An 18,535-nucleotide genomic window follows, 5' to 3' on the forward strand; every position below is an offset into this window, starting at 1 on the left:
TAGCCTAGAATTTTCAGTCTAAAATTGAGAATTGCATTTGAAACTTCGAATTTCGCAAAGTTTTCGAACTAGAGCGACACTACGACGGAGTATTTTAAAACTTTGCATAATATCTGAATTTCAAATAAGTTGGCCTTCATACCGAATAGTCTTCTATAAGCTTCTAAGTGTAGACTCTTCATGGTTGGCTACTTCGGCAGAACTATATCTATTTCTGTTTTACATTTTTTTTATAATATAAGAGTAGCAGACGAGCATGCAGTCCACCTGATAGTAAGTGGCTTCTGCCCATGGACATCTGTAATAATCCTTAAACAGGATTAGATATTCCTACCTGAGCTCGGCCACAGATGCGCCGCTACCCTTGCGGACTACGCTGGATCGCCTCGGAAAAGTATGTCTCCCTTACCACACCCTTCAAACGAGAACACATCAGCGCATAACACTACTGTTAATAAGCCGAAATAGGTGTGGCGGTGGTGCCGCCGGAATCAAACCACAAGGAGTTCTACCACCTTCTTCCGTTCAAGTTGGCCTTCATATTGAATGCTTTACTTATAAGCTTCTAAGTGTAAAGCTCTTCATGGTTCGATTACTACGGTACTAGAGATACTCATTTATGTTGTATTGGGTTGAGCTTTGAATCATGTGTTAAGGTTAATTTGAGGTTTCCCAATTTATGGCCATTATTATTAACTGTTTTGTCTCTGCAATTCTCTTGTCAATTTACCCTCAATTCTAGCAGGCGAAAACTGTTAATTTAGATGTTTCTCAGGCAGAAATGGTAAAATGTTTTGATTACCAAAGATCCAGATTTAAAAATTGTAGCAGATGGATAGTATCATTTTTAAATCTTTGGTAGGCAAACATGGGATAGATTGATTATTAATAACGGCAGTAAATTCTTAAACAATGCTTCTATGACCCGATATCAGAAAAGATTCCAATCTTATTTAAATCCAATCGAAAGATTAAGAGTTGATTACAGATGACTCAATAAGGTGCATTGCGCAATATAGGACGTTTGTTCCATGAATTTCATAAAAAATATCAGACTTTAAATTAAAAAACATCTTCAGTTTATTTGATTATATTTTGTAGACCGGATAGCTGTTGTTCTTCTTGGAACATTCTTGTTAAGTTATTGTTCAAACAATTGTTCTGAATTGTTCCAGAGACAACAGGATGATCGACCCGAGCTCATCCGAAGAAGACAGCGAGGATGAACATAAGAAGCAGCCCGCAAAACTACCCGGTAATTTTCATGATATAACCATACTCCCATATACTGGCGGACTAAGGGAGGGGGGGCAGTGGCATCCTCCCCGGGCCTCTGGTCCTTTTACTATACTCATAAATACTGGCAGACTATGAAGGGGGGGGGGGGGTAGGAATCAGGAGCGATCCTCGCCGGGCCTCACCGGACCTTGGGGGCCTCATTCAACTTTCCTTGGGGGTTCTTCAAGTTCCCTTGTCGACAAAAAGCTTGTAAAATAACGATAAAAAGTTTGTAAAATGTTGTAAAATTAGATCAACTGCGTAGACTGGGGGCCTCATTCAATTTTTCGCCCCGGGCCTCATTTAACATTTCCGCCTAAGGCCTCCAACGAGCTTAGTCCGCAACTGCTCACATACATAAATAATTATCATCGAAAATATTACAGAAAACATTAAAACATGTAGATTTCCTATACTTTGCGTCACCGTTAATTTGAACGATAATTATTATTTTAATTATTTTAACTGACAAATCAAATGTGGGAAGAATCTGAAATATGACCAATACCTCCAGTATAGGAAATCAGAAACTACAATACAAGGTTATTTCTATTAATACTAATGCGTAAGGGTTGTGAAAAGTACTTTCAGAGGAAATTTGTCGCCGTCGGATCCGTATGACATAACTCGTGACAAAGCGAACATTGTTGCTTTGTGTTGTCAAGAGCTGACGACGCTTGGCAACTAATTAATGACGTCACCGCGTGCAAATCGAAAAAAGGAGAATATTGGTGATATTTATATTTGTATGATAAATCCGACTACTGTTTCAAGACAATAATATACTTTCCTAATTATTTAACATGTGATATATTATGGGAAAGTATTAGACATGTAGATTCCTTGTGTTTTCCTTCGCTTTTATTGCAAGGGATAGTTATGAATATGTTCTATCTATTTTATGATTAAATATCACAAAGAGACATAAATAAATATATCTTTCTATATAAGAAAAACTTTAAAAAGTGCACTTTCGCACGAAATTATTTGTCGCTGTCGGATCCGTATGACATAACTCGTGACAAAGCGAACATTGTTGCTTTGTGTTGTCGAGAGCTGACGACGCACGGTAATTAATGACGTCACCTCGTGCAAATCGAAAAAATAAGAATGTTGATGATACTTATATTTGTATGATAAATCTGACTACTGTTTCAAGACAATAATATACTTTCCTAATTATTTAACATGTGATATATTTTGGGAAACTTTTAGACATGTAGATTTCTGGTATGTTCATCGCCTTTATATCACAGAGATATATCGTGCAAATCGAAAAGAAAGGAGATTGTTGGTGATACTTAATCAAAAAAGGGATAATATTTTTGACAATTCAATTTTAGCATTCCTTAGTCAGAGTACAGTGCAGTTTCACACTTTTATAAAAAAATTGTCATCGAAAACTTTATAGATATCATTTAAACATGTAATACTAACAATAGACTTTCACTCATTCACACACATCTACATAGACTTAAAACAGAAACCTTTTGAAATCAAACTCATCTTGTAGGTCTTGAAGTCATGTAATAATATAGTCACATAAACGGTACAGAGTAACGATATAACAATTATACGTAAGTAAGTTCACACTAGTGATTAGAAGTATTATAACTACACAAGTATCTCCGTTATTCGACTGCTCTTGCTGAAGTCTCCGACCAGAATGTCGCTCTCTGTTAATTCGAGCGCCGCCAAGGTGTCGTCCCCACTTCACCTACCCGCATCTGTTTTTAAACTGTAGTATCAAATGAGTCACTTATTACTTTAATGTAACGTTATAAAAATGTGATATCGTTAATATCCAAGCTTCTTATTAACGACGATAACATTCGGCCGTCCTGCTCACACGTTCGTCCTCGATCGTGTATGGTCTGATGCAAGAGCTGCAAAAGAAAACCAGTTGTTTAATGCCTAAGTCCAGAAGAGTTACACATTTTCTTGTAATACCGACTCGCACGTAAGAGGCCCGAACTGTTTATCAAAAACATGGCTTAAACTCTACGCATTTTCTTGCAATACCGACTCGCATGTAAAAAGCCCGAACTGTTGATCCGAACCAAGGCTTAAACTAGGTGATGTTCATATAGAATCACACTAGTTGTGTATTACCTAGGTTATAAATCTGCCCCAACAGTGTTCACCACGGATTTCTGTTGCAGGCATAGTTCATAAGGACTCTTTACATAAATGTCATATGCGCGACAGGTATTGAAGCGAATGCATTAGACCATTGTTAAATAATAAAACACACGGTTTAAACTAGGTGATGTTCATATAGGATCACTCTAGTCATGTATCACCGCAGTTTTTATACCTTGTTTACGATAACATTCGGCCAGTGCTCAACTCAAATTTACTCTAAAAATGCAATATTCACTCAATGTAATACATCCACCCAACATACATACATACATACACCCAACCATATGCATCACCAAGAGACACCCGCGAACATTACACTGCTCGAGGCATCTGCACTAATCCATCTTAACTACAGATAAATAAAAATCAAACTAAAAAAAGTTTCCTACACCTACAGTAATGACAACATCTAGCTGCCCACTTTACTTATGTCTGGATTCTAAGTCCAATAGTTAAATCTCCAACAACTATTGATTCGATAAAGTTACGCATCAGAATAACGACGTTTATCTTATTAGTCCATTTCGGAATGCTCAACAACCTGTTCAATAACTGTTATACTGATAGATAGATAGATCTATAGTTGGCCACTAAATGAATCTGTGCGACTCAAAATACTATTATAAAATTATTTTATTACTACTTAGTACTTCTTTTAATTATTACAATGTTATTTTATACAAATAGTTGCCTTTCCAATGTACGTCTTTTATCAACTGATGAAGCAGTATCAAAATAATAATATATCGTGAATATTTGAAATGAATGATATCAAAGTTAAAGACTAAATAATGGTAAACTAACCATGAATTTCACACAATATAACACGTATAAGTTGTATGAACCCAATTTTTTTACGTTATTTATCACAAATTCAAATTATTTCTTTCAAAGTAGGGCCACATAACCCACTTTTGAAAGTCAGAAAGAAATTTCATTACATTAAATTGAATTTATATTCAGTTATAATAATACATACTATTACATGAATTTCAAAATTTAATTAACAAAGCAAAGGACCCATGCGTTCACGTCAGCGACATACTTGTCAATTGTGTATGGCTTAACTACTTAACTTTTTTTTTTTTTTTTTTTTTATTTCACCAAAAGTTTTAAATTAAGATTCCCATAAGGAAGTTATAGTTTGGGCTATTTTACTGTAAAAGTTATGCATTATACTAAGGAAGATTTGCTAGACTTTACGCAAACGTCGTTTTTAAAAAAAAATCAAATAATGTTATGGAAAGAATAAACACATTAAAATGGTCCGTTAATCTAAACGGAGTTTAAACAGACCTTGTCTTACATTGAGTTCCTCGGAAGCGGATTTTTTTTTCCGTAGGTAGTTATCAAACGGATAGTGTTATTGAATACACACTCGTAAACTACCTACCAAGAAAAATGACTTCAGAAACCGGCCATTATTTAACTATACTTATTTGTGTCTACAACTGATAAAAGATTTTTTTTAAACACGCTTTTATTTTTGCCACGCTTTTATTAACTTGACCTGTATGTATGTAACGGAATATTTGAATTCGATTTTTACCTACTTTGAACGGTCAGATTTATTTAAAAATTTTGAAATACCTATGACATGACATGATTTTAATAATCTTGTCCGATTCTAATTTTGTCTCATCACGATCGTCAGATTTAAAACTATAACTGTTTTACATAACATGTGGCTCCTTATCAATCACAACCTAAAATTTCTATGACCTGAAAAAGGTCTATTAAAGTTGATCATGATTTTATACCAGCCAGCCAAACAAACAGTTAGTCAAACTATCTTATGATACACCTTATTACCGAACAATTCATATTTATTATATATATTTCAAACGCCTCGGCTTCACCTGACTTTTATATAGTTTGTAATAAAAATTATATTAGTGCGTAATATCTATATAGATTATATTAATATAATATGTATCATTTACAACCAACACTCTCAAGGAGATGCTCGATGTTTCTATAGAGAAAACCTAGACATGACGCAATTGTGAACCGTATGAAATTTATATGAAAAGTAAATTATTGTATAAGAAAATCCCATCGAAATGTACCTATGCTTTTATTTGATTACATTATTATTCATTTGGCTATGATATACATATAATAAGAATGAAATCTTCACGTGTTTACATCGAATATATTTGAAAAAGAAAAATTGTCTGTCGGTTTGTATATTTGAAAATGCATTAAAACCAAAACTACGAAGTCGATGTCAAAAGTATACATTTTTTTTAAAAAACATTACATGACCAGGTAATGGACAATTCCAAATTACTAACGTACTCCGTGATCTTGACAGAGGGCATTGTATAATTCAAATTATATTTTGAATCCACATGAACAAAGTCGCAGGCAAGACTCGTTTTAAAAATGCAATTCAAATTATATTTTGAATCCACATGAACAAAGTCGCAGGCAAGACTCGTTTTAAAAATGCAATTCAAATTATATTCTGACTCCACATGAACAAAGTCGCAGGCAAGACTCATTTTAAATATGGTATACAAGAGACTATCTAAATTTATGTAGGCTTCAGTGACCGTTTCTCACTTAATACGTATAATAACTTAATTGCTGTAACTTGTAAATAGAACTAAGCTCAAGTTATAAAAGCATCAATTTATTATTATTATTATTATTATTTTACTTAAAATAATTTATTCTCAATCCCATACAAAGTGGATCCCGTTTATCATTTCGTAAATGGCTCACATAATTAATAATATCGATAGTCTAAGCGTCTCAACGTTTAAGGTACAAACTTCATTTACCAGTATTTGATAGTGCCCAATTTTCAAACCAAAAGGACGTGTAATGTGTCAAATTCAAATTGAAATTTAAAGATTTAAAATTACGAGATGTAAAGAAATATTAATACAAAACGAAACGTTGCATACTAAATTTAAAACAGACATTTAATATTATGTATAAGTGAGTCAGTCTGAAGTAGAATGGGAGATAAGAGAGATATTTTTATATATAATATTCCAAAGACCGCTGCGCATAAGTTTCTCAGTTTTCTTATAGATCATTAACTAATGTGCATTTATACTTTATGGGAGTCAAAACACAGTAGTACACAGTACTGCGTGAATTCGCCTAGAATTGATGGAAATCTAAATTGGGCAACGTACGTATGCTTCTTTCATAACAATTACGTATCAAGTATATGAAATCAAAAGGAAACTTTCATTGATTTATAAAATGAAAATGTGAACAATGTAGATGTGAATGCAAGTTTATTTTTAAATATAGTCAATTAATATCCAAAAAAAAAAACAATAAACCTTAAACTCATTTACCATTTCCCTCCTGGGTACACTCAGCCACTCAATACCGTGGTCGTGATACTTTTTGCAGGCAGTTAAATATGTACCACGTAGATATTATACATTTCTGTACAATTATGAATAATCAAAATTTTGCAACTTAATAAACGTGTCACTTATATCAAGTAGGTATACTGTACTCTGTAACTGCGTTTGTTGCTACCGCATAGTCCCTTCCATACAATAAAAACAAACGCATATACGTAAACCCCGTTTGAAACATTAAAAGTTATCAAAAATAAATTCAAATCTAACCTGTATGCAATTTCTGGCGTACATTAGCCTATATTAACAACCATTAGGTTCCCATATCTATAAAGCCTTAAAATATTTTCATAAGTACGTGTATTTCTATATATTTCAAAGTAGGTGTAACTTTAGAACAATTAGGATTTACTTTTTACACCACAGAATTTAACCAAATGGACAGATTTACCACAAGAACTGCCTTGCAAAATTACTTTTAGACACTTCTTCACAGAAAATGCACTTATTTTGAAGTAAACACCTCAGTTTACAATGTTAACAAGTAATTTGATAAGAGTAAAGTTTGTTCACAAAATTTAAGTATATCATTTTCAGAGGGTATTAACATTTCATTGAATTACTAGTCTCAATCTATCCATTTTCTTAATTCAAATGAGTTTTCCCTTACATCAACGACATTTATCTACCCCCATTTTTACTTATTCTACCAAGATGAATTCACATATGACATAATAATGTTTTAACTCACGGTTTTTATTCCTGTGTCAAGTATGTTCGTACTTACGAATCGCCGTCCATGATTGTGAGCTGGTTCTTGTACACTTCTGATGAAATCAAACTCATCTTGTAGGTCTTGAAGTCATGTAATAATATAGTCACATAAACGGTACAGAGTAACGATATAACAATTATACGTAAGTAAGTTCACACTAGTGATTAGAAGTATTATAACTACACAAGTATCTCCGTTATTCGACTGCTCTTGCTGAAGTCTCCGACCAGAATGTCGCTCTCTGTTAATTCGAGCGCCGCCAAGGTGTCGTCCCCACTTCACCTACCCGCATCTGTTTTTAAACTGTAGTATCAAATGAGTCACTTATTACTTTAATGTAACGTTATAAAAATGTGATATCGTTAATATCCAAGCTTCTTATTAACGACGATAACACTTTTAACATTTATATATGTCTGGCCGGGATCAAACTCGGAACCTTCTGCATGAATAAACTATAACTGCTATTAATATTTAACAAACAGTACATGAGAAGTGTAAACATTGGTTTAACATTATGAAGGTAGTAGAACCCTTTGTGGTTCGACTCCGGCGGCACCACCACCACACCTATTTCTACCTAATGACAACAGTGTTAAGCACTGCTGTGTTCTGGTTTGAAGGGTGTGGTAAGGGAGACATACTTCTCCGAGGCGTTCCAGCTTAGTCCTCAGGAGTAGCGGCGCATTTGTGGCCGACCTCAGGTGGGAATATATAATCCTATCTGGGGTTGATTACAGATGTCCATGGGCGGCAGTAGGCACTTACCATCAGGTGGGCTGTATGCTCGTCTGCTACTCCTATATTATAAAAAAAAACCATAGAACAATTTGTTGGCGTCAGAAGTGAAACATTATTTGTGACAAAGCCATCATTGTAGCTTTGTTTTGTGGAGAGCTGACACCGCTCGCTAATTAATGACATAACAATTCGTAACAATCAACCAAAATGCAATGTGTTTTGAATATTTTTGGTTATTTTGGGTACATGTTGAATTTCTGCATTCATTATTGACAAGGGTTTACAACTGTTATCCAACCAGGCCAGGGCAGACGACTTAAAGTACCTTGCAAAAACCGTGAATCCAACTCGAGACCTCGTGGACCGATGCTAATCTCCTAAGATCTAAAATAGAAGCAGGACTTCCTACGCATTCTATCCATCCATTAGCCTTTTAAAGTCCACTGTTGGACATAGACCTCCCCTAATCTGCGCCACTCCGACCGGACTTGAGCCGTCTTACTTACGCTTTACATTTCTTTATTTCCTTTATTATGCAGTATATTTATAAATCAGTGAATATATTTCTTTTTGTACAGTTGTACCACCCGGTTCATTGGCTGGTGGTCGGCCGTCGGTGCGAGGGAAGCCGGAGATCCCCCGGGGGTCCACAGCTGGTCTTCCAGGTAAGTAATGGATGTAACATATCCTGGAAACGCCACTCCCTCTTTTCCGTGATTTTGGGAAGAGAATAAGGAATAAATGAAGGAGATTGAAAAGGAAATATTGGTATGACCTATCTTGAAACTCGGTGTCTACTCTCATGTTTAGGGGCGATTTTGTAGGTGATAGAACTCTTTATGGTACGACTCCGGCGGCACCATCGCCACACATTTTTACCTAATAATAGCAGTGTTAAGCGCTGCTTCAAACTTGACATGTACGAATCACTGCTAATAGGTAATAAGTTGTTCTAAAATATATGTCAAATGTCAGTAAATCCCAGGTTCTATCAGTTTGAAGGTGAAAGTTTTATGAAAATCTTGAGAATGTCCGCCCTATTTAATCTCTTTATCTAAAGGGTATTTGCCCTTTAGAAATATGCTAAAGCGATCACAGTAACAAAGACATTTTACGATCCCAAGATGTTAATTCTATTTTGTTGTTACCCTTTCAAAGTAACAACTGGAGCAATAAACAACAATTGTTGTTATTCGAGATAAACATTAATGGCTGTCGTAAAATGTTTTAACGTTAGCCTTTCACGTCAAAGGTTATTTTTGACATTACAGGCACGAGTAATTGATCATTTTAGGTATAATATGATTTTAGACTAATATTATCTCGGAATTAAGACATTTTAATATATATTGAGTACTATGCATATTTTCTGCTTTACCCAAAGGTTGACTGGTACACAATGCTTCTAGCATTAAGTCCGAATTTTATACCAATTTGTATGTTATAATAAAGTTCTAAATAAATAAATAAATATGGGATCCATGAAACTGTGTCGAAATATCGGCAAAAAGAAATCAAAGGTCCGACCACTATAGGTTTTGCAACTTTCAGTGAATAATTTCATTTGCCTACCTGTACAATGTACATTTATTTTTAGATTAGAAAAATAATAAGTGGATAAAGATAATAAAAATTTAAATAATCGTTTGTATTTTAAGTTTAGGCAAAGGTAACTACTTAAAAGGTATGCACAAAGTACCTATTTAAAACTTGTTCATGTAAAAAACTTTAACAAAAATGCGAATTCACTAATTATTGCAGTCCATTTTGTGCGCTGTGGGCTTAAAAATAAAATACATTAAATAAAATTATACAACAAAGGTATATGTAATGTAAATGTTATTGTAATAAATTGAAATAATCTCGCTAGTCCTCTTTGTGTCTGACATTTTAATGTAGATGGCGGCGGCTCTTCCAATAGGATGAGTTAACTGGAGCTCAGGGCGACAGAATTTACGGGCGGCAAATTTTATTAAGGCCAACCTTGTTTTCACCAATATTTTTACACTGACATATTCGTTTAGGGAAAGCGGGAAGAAGTATTTTTTTGTTTTTACGGCCTTCTAATCTATATACATATTGAGCCATAATTGTATCTGTTCTGGACAGTCATAAACAGAGTATCGAATTATAGAGGTTAATAGGGGCGGCAAAATTTGCCTAAAGGCGGCAAATCTAAAAATACGTCATTAACACGTTAATACGTTAGGTATGGTAGGTACGTTAATAAAATGTTTACACAAAAATCCCAGATTTTTTAGTACCTTTGTACATTATATTCCTTCATCCCTTTACAACAGCGAACGAGAAAGGGAAACATAACAAACGCAATTTAATCTAGGTCGTAAAGTCTTTGTTATGTACGAGCCCTACGTATCTCAGTTAAACTTTTGGAAACCTTGAAACATTCCCCTCGTACACGACTTTGGGAATTGTTTTGAAACAACGCCAATTGCATTTATTCTAACTTTCCATGTGTATTTCTGTTGTATTTTGTGGAATTTCGTAAAAACCACAAAAAAGTTTCGAACAGGGCTTTATTTAACTTGGGATTTATTGACGACTCTACTTTTTGTTATAATATGCAAGTAGCGAACGAGCACACAATCCACCTGATGGTAAGTGACCACTGCCACTCATGGATATCTGTCATCAACCCCAGATAAGATCAGAGGTTATACCTGAGGTTAGTCACAAATCCGTTGCTCAGCTTGAAAACTAAGTAGAAACGCCTCATCAAAGTACCCTTTAAAAGGCATACCCTTTTATTTAAATTGAAGGTAGTAGAATCCTCTGTGGTTCAACTCAGGTGGCACCACCGCCACACTTATTTCTGCCTATTAACAGCAGTGAACGGTGCTGTGTTCTGTTTTGAAGGGTGTGAGGGTAAGGTAACATACTTATCTGAGGCATTCCAACTTAGTCGTCAGGGGTAGCGGCGCATTTGTTCTTATATTATAAAAAAATACCTGTGTTGCAATAATGCGAATAAATAATTTCCCATTTGTATTCTGATATTATAAAAAAATCTATATTGCAATTATGCGAATAAAGGTGTTCCATTTTTCTTTTTTTCGCTCATATAATTATAATTCCTGCTATAATTGTATGACCTATGCCTTAATGCGTATGTTCTCAGGCGCAAGCCCCCTCACGACAGCGCCCTTAGCCGCCCCCCTGCACCCCGCGACGCGGCAGCGAGAGGCCGCCGCCCTCGCACCCCCACCCCATGCGTAAGTAGCGATTTGTACAGAAAAATCCTTATGAACGCTGATGATAAATGTAATGTTCGACTCGTATGTTTTTGGTACTGTACCCTTAGGGCGTTTGTCCACCGCCACCGTCACCGGACCGTTACCGAGAACGAGGTTATAGCGGGCCGACTTTAATACTTTCGAAGGTGGTAGAACCCTTTGTGGTTCGACTCCGGCGGCACCACCGCTACACCTATTTCTGCCTAATAACAGCAGTGTTGGGCGCTGCTGTGTTCTGGTTTGAAGGGTGTGGTAAGAGAGACAGACTTTCTCGCGGCGTTGCAGCTTAGTCCTCAGAGGTAGCGGTGCATCTGTGGCCGACCTCAGGTAGGAATATCTGTGCGGTAAATGTCCATGGGCGGCAGTAGCCACTTACCATCAGGTGGACTGCATGCTCGTCTGCTACTTCTATATTATATAAAAAAATATATATATGAAGTGACGGACGTGCGGTGGACACGCGACTATTGTAAATGTATGTACCACTACTTCGGCGCTGTTATCTCGTTCTCGGTGGCGGTCCGGTGACGGTGGCGGTGGACAAACGCTCTTAGTATAAGTTTTTACGTTTGCTCAAAAACGTTTCACGTTTACGTTTTCGCTCACACAGCGCCCCCGTGGACCGTACCTTTTTAATAGTACTGGTTTGGTTTTTTGTAGATAATATGGTTAGATCCACAGAATCCATGACGATATTATACACTCCTTATTAATAATTAATCTGTTAATGTTTGTCTATCAAAAATCGAAATTTGACAACGTCTAATATGAAGAAATTGTAAAGTCGATCTTTGATGGCAAAACATTGGATAGATTGATTATTAAAACAGGCGATAAGGATCAGATTTAAAGTCTTCCAATATCTTGAATGAAGCGTAGTAGACATGTCAATAGATTTTTTTTAACAGAAATTTTAATTTTTAAAAGCTTTAAGTTAAGTTAACTTGTGTATATCTCGGAATTTTAGTTAAATTCGACCTACTTTCCAGCATCGGACTTTTAAACTCGGTTTTAATGAATATGTAGTCAACCCTTTACTGTCTCACTTCTGGACATGGGTCGACTCTCAGAGGTTTTATTACCTAATATACCATTGGATAATTAAGTTTGACTTAAAGTATTCATATGATTTATCTTCAAACTGTACTATCAATGTACTTTAACCTTAATTCCCATTTTTTCCGTTTTGAAAATATGTTGAAATTGAATATATTGAATTTACTAGTCCTATGAGCAGGATAAAATTAAAGTAAAACGTTATATTCAAAATGAACCATAAAATTATGTTAAACATAATCCATACTTATACACAGTATCAAAAACATACGATTCGAGAAGCATTACATTTGATTGATAACAAAAGGGAATCCCTTTATGTGATATTTCAGCGAAAAGGGTCGGATTCTAAGCGAAATCAAAAGCTTATGGAAGCTCACGTGCATGCTTATAAACTTTTGGTAGATTATATTTCACGCCCATTTCGTCTCATGAAACATCAGAGATGGCTAGCAATGAAATAGTGAAATAAGTAACTTTATTAGTAAATAGGAGATAGTAAAATAAGTAATAACTTTATTATTTAATAGGGGATAGCAAAATAAGTATAGTCCGCATAAAACTGCTAGTCGCTCTGAATATAGAAATGAATCACGTCGCCTTAAATTGTATGACTACATCTGCTCGCAACAACTTCAGAGCGGACTAGCAGTTTGGTGCGGACTACAATAACTTAACTAGTAAATAGGTAATAGGATGAGAATGCAGCAGTCCAGGGAAGGGTTAAAGGGATAAAGCCCCACCATCCCTAAAATATACTAAATTTCGTGTAAGAATTTTAGAAAAATAACGATCTTAAGTTACAACTTATTTTTTGGGTTTTACCAAATTTTTTGTACTTAGTCCTAAAGAGACAATTTAGCAAATTCCGAATGTTGAAAGGCAAAATTATTTCATCGCAAATTTTAAATACATGTAGTACCTATGCTTAATCCTATTCTGCGATATGTGAATCTTCAAGCAACGATTTTTCTTGAAAGCTGCTGATTCAATCAAGTTTCCCAATTGCCTCTGTTTTATATAGTCGTCGAAATCATATGAAAAGGACCAGTTTTTTTGAATCCACCTGAAACCTGCCTTTCAACATTAATGTAAATTCCACGTTTCAATTTTAATCTTTAAGTTTAATAGTAGTAGCTTGTAGAACCATTACATCCATAAGTTTACACACACTGACCGATTTACCAGCAAATTCAGAGAGCAGCAAGGAGCCAAGGGTCAGTAAGGGTCTGTTTGTGTGGACACGATTCATGTACATTAATGATTTAAACTCCTGGTCGTTTAGATCATTCTTGCGCAGGACGTCGACGGGGTCTGCCAGCTCTGGAGAGGCTCCGGCACCCTCACCCAGCCCTTCGGGGACCAGCCACTCTGATAAGGATCAAGACCCACAGGTATGTGCCATCATCTTGTCCTCCTCCTGACTTCCACTGTCTTCGGTTGATCACTCAAAATGCACAATGCACTTTAAATGGTTACAACAGTACCAATAAAGTCAACCACTTAACAAAGTAAGAGTTGGTAGATTAAACACGTCCTTTTCGAACAGTAAGGATGAACTTTTAGGCGTATGTGTTCTCAAAGTATTTTCCTTCATCCTTTAACTCATATCAATAAACGTGAACAATGATGATCTCACGGTTTTTTCTTTCAAATCTAAGTCAAGTTATATTTGATTTCAAACACAAATCGAAGATCTTGTTCCTGAAATTTGAACTAGACCTCCTACGCTGGATTTTGATGTTCATGTACATTGAAGAAAATATAAGCTATAAAACTGCTCACTACTTACTAACATATAAATCAGGCACTGATACATTTTCTCAACAGGAGAAGATAGAAAAACTAGAAGAGGACAAGAAACGTCGTCTTCAATTGTATGTGTTCGTGTCACGATGTGTGGCGCATCCATTCAACGCGAAGCAGCCCACCGACATGACCCGACGACACACGAAGCTGACGGCGCATCAGCTGGAGACCATACAGGCTAGGTTCCAGGTAAGCTAACGAGAATTTAAATTAACGTTACATACAGTCATGGCATTCGACGAAGTAATTTATATGGTATTCTCAGAAATTCATAGGAAAAAGATTTAGCTTAGTAATTGATTGGTCGTGATAAGAAATGGTATATCGCTCTTGGCCAGCACGGTGGACTATGGACTAATCCTTCTCATTCTGAGAGGAGACCCATGCCCAGTAGTGAGACAGTAATGGGTTGATAATGTTGATGAAGAGTGATAAGATTGAAGAAGAAGAAGAATGGTAAGATGTATCTGATAAGAAAAGACAAAACATGATAATAAAATATAACACAATACCAAAATATATAGTTAAGATAGTTATTTTCATTTCCATTTATCCGCTTGACTCAAACGTAATTTTCGGACAGGCTTTCCTAAAAGGTGAAACGCAGATATTGGCAGATGAAGCTTTCCAGAATGCAGTACAATCGTACCACGATGTATTCCTCAAGTCAGAACGAGTGGATCAGATGGTCAAGTCAGGCGCCTGCTCCCAATACGACTTCCGTGAAGTTTTCCGGAATAACATCGAGAAAAGAGTCAGGTTGGTTTATAAATCGTTCCACGGATGCAACTTCAGCTAGTAGCTACTAGCTTTTTAGATGGTAGAACCCTTTGTGGTTCGACTCCGGCGGCAACACCGCCACACCTATTTCTGTCTCATAACAGCATTATTCAAACGCTGCTGTGTTCTGGTTTAAAGAGTGTGGTAAGGGAGACATACTTTTCCGAGGCGCCCTAGTTTAGTCCTCAGAGGTAGCGGCGCATCTGTAGCAGACCTCAGTTAGGAATATCAAATCCCATCTAGGGTTGATTACAGATGTCCATGGACGGCAGTAGCCACTTACGAGTGGACTGCATGCTCGTCTGCTACCCCTATATAATGAAAAAAGCTGCTGTTACCTATTCTAGTTTCAAGATTGAGGTAAATCAGACTTATAAAAAGCATCTACTCACATGCATTTCAGCTAACACCTTAAGGGTAAGCAAAACTGCGATAAAATTTAGCACAGATTCTTTTTCTATTTACAGTTATTTACAGATTGAATATGACATCTGTACACATAAATATTTTTATTTCAATCATTAGTAGCTATTTTACGTTACGTATAATAATTCCCAAATAGACTATTGTGGAACTTAACGAACTTAGTGCCCCAGTTTAATTTAAGAATTCGCAACTTCGAAACTTTTCTGCAGAATTTCAACCTAATTCCACATTTAACAAAACGTGCACAAACCAAGAGAAAAATACGATATTTTTAAAAAGAGGTCAAGAATAAGTTATAAGACTTACTGTAAGTTTGCAGTCACCTTCACAGGTCATTGCCGGACATAGACGGCCTCAGCAAGGAGACAGTTGTGACGACTTGGCTCGCGAAGTTGGACTGCATCATGAAGGGAACGGGTATGTTTCTCGACTTATTTGATAACTTACAGCTCGATATAGTTATTAATAATATGGGAACTGTAAGCAAATAATAAGACAGTGTTAAACATAACAATACTAGATGATAAAGTAAGTAGACCGAAATGAAAAAATATTTGGAGATTCATTGAACTTGATAATGACCGAGAAGTGGAATCTGAAAATAAAAGTGTAATCGCACGTACTTCTTGTTATAAATCGATATTTACAAAATTTAGATGTAGATATGTTTGACCTAACGGGAGAAGGTGAAATGAAAAAGATAATAGCTTATCCAAAAGTTGTTTTGCTTACAGTTTCCAGAAATAAAGTGTTTTAGAGAGTGTTGTCTGATCTGATGATAAAACGCATGTCGCTATGTGTGTTAAGCATAAAGACAAGCTTGAGTCTGCCTCTGAATGTTTGTGATAAATCAGTGTGCCCATCGCTAGATTTTTATTTATTTCAAACAATTAACAAACTTACAATTTAATACTCTAAATAAATTTAACATTTATAACCTATGAACTTAAATAAATATTTAAATCTTGCATTCTTCTGGAGGTAATTTAGGTTTAGTGGAGACTGGAGGTAATGTATGGATACTGATATGACGCATTTCAATTTAGTATTCTATGGTCCTATGGTCTAACTTAAGTAGAATTCCTGTCCCATTTCAGGTTGGTAATAGATGTTCAAGGTAGTAGTCATTTAGGTTAACTGCTATCGTTGAATTAAAATACAGTCCAGAACAAGCATCTCTGTCACACGTAATACTTGTCTTAGTTAAGTAATACTTGGTCTTTTGTGTTTCGAGTCACAGTGTTGCAATGCAGACAAACTTATGTAAGGTTTTCTATCTTAGACTTCAGGGAACCTTGTTTTTGTGACCAACTTGAAGCAAGAATCCTTAGCAGTTTACCTCACTTAAGCTGCAAGGTTCTTTCAGCTATTAAATTTAGGGTTGATATTAGAGGTATATGGGCAATACCAGTCATTAATGCTTGTGACTAGATAGTCAGAATACCAGATGGACTGAAGAGCTTTTTTCTAAATCTATCTCATCTGTATCAATTGGATCAATTTCTAATTTACTCTAAAAAATACAAGTTTGGTAATAATTTTAGCTGCTACAACCCAATTGTTTGGGTTGTTTAGGACTCACCTGATCAACATTTAACTTTGATAAACTTATATTTATATTTAAACATGAATTGACGAACACAACAGATAATATGTAGAGTTTTAAAATGAATGGTACAAAACATAATTTAATATAATATTAAAATAGATTTGATAATAAAAGAGAAAAATATACTCTACAAGATACCTTACCTATAGATATTTGTATTGCCTGAATGCTCATTAGTAAGTGTGTAATTTGAATGAAATTGTAACATTTTGCAACAGATACATTTGAAACTTAACATCAGATTGAATTTTCGGTAAACACGATAAATAAACTATAACTCTTTGTCAATGAAAACGTTAATATAGAAAACCATAATCTTATTTTACGAAAAGTAAATAAATATTGTTCAAAAGAATATTGTACGTAATTTTTTAAAACATGTCAATATTTTAAAGCAATCAATTTTAAAGAAAATGGAGCTATCGTAAGCACTTTTTGCAAATTCGCCAAAGTGGCTACGAAATTACGTAACAAGCAAAATTGTTGAAAATATATTGACCCTTGGCGGGGTTATAAAAATGAACCCGTAAATTCTTGCCGAGAGATTATCGACGAACCCAGTGACCTTTAAACGTAAATAAATTGAACAACCTTCACGTTGAAGTACTAGCTTATCTGTTTTCAATCAAAGAGCGCTTTATCATGAAAAGAACAAACGAAAATGCTTCGAACAGCCTTTTAAACGAGAAATAAACGAAATTTTCGAATAGCGAACTGATAAAAGGAAAAAAGCCAATTTCAAACTACTTCATTAAGTAAAGAATATGAATCGCAAAAGAAATTTCGATAACATTGTTATTGTTATAATGAAAGAATGTTGCAATATCATTTTTGTTTACTTTAATGATTATGAGCATTCATTATTTTTCAAAATTGTTTTCACTCAGATCAATCTTACAGATACTTTCGAAAATATGGTCACGAACTATTATAATGTAAATTGGCAATAATTAGAGATAATAAAAACAATATCGACATAATCATTAAATGTAATGATGGTACCTATGGTGTCTATTGTAGTCACAATGTGGAGAGGAGAACGACAGACCCAAACGATTTATCTCAGAAACCTCCTGTAATGCTGATGTAGACGGAATTATACGAATCCATTTAGTAAAAGTGCTGACTCAGGAAAATGTGAGGAAAATGTAGTACACATAGCTTTCACTACACCCTTTATATGTAATAGTTCATTTGCAACAAGGCTATGACCTAAATTTCACTAGATAATTATGGTCTAATTTAAAGGCTGTATTACACTTGAAACATGTTAAATAATAACTTTATATAGGTAGGTATAGTTTTGAAAATAAATAATTTCAAACAAATA

At 35.1% G+C, this 18,535-nt stretch overlaps 1 protein-coding gene across 1 annotated transcript in view; it reads left to right on the forward strand.

Moving 5' to 3' along the window:
- The window catches only part of Cadps (calcium-dependent secretion activator 1), a 68,371-nt gene that overhangs the window by 22,885 nt on the left and 26,951 nt on the right, over window positions 1-18,535 (forward strand). Inside the window, exons 2-8 of the mRNA XM_073090028.1 lie at window positions 1,176-1,255; window positions 8,850-8,936; window positions 11,411-11,504; window positions 13,867-13,975; window positions 14,412-14,579; window positions 14,974-15,149; window positions 15,928-16,013. Coding sequence (XP_072946129.1) covers window positions 1,186-1,255; window positions 8,850-8,936; window positions 11,411-11,504; window positions 13,867-13,975; window positions 14,412-14,579; window positions 14,974-15,149; window positions 15,928-16,013 — 790 coding nt within the window. The 5' untranslated portion in view covers window positions 1,176-1,185. The remainder of the gene's footprint in view (window positions 1-1,175; window positions 1,256-8,849; window positions 8,937-11,410; window positions 11,505-13,866; window positions 13,976-14,411; window positions 14,580-14,973; window positions 15,150-15,927; window positions 16,014-18,535) is intronic.

Source organism: Epargyreus clarus, unplaced genomic scaffold, assembly GCF_041222505.1.
Source record: "Epargyreus clarus isolate Ecla_fem2 unplaced genomic scaffold, WU_Ecla_fem_2.2 ptg000031l, whole genome shotgun sequence".
In the NCBI taxonomy this organism is placed as follows: Eukaryota; Metazoa; Arthropoda; class Insecta; order Lepidoptera; family Hesperiidae; genus Epargyreus; species Epargyreus clarus.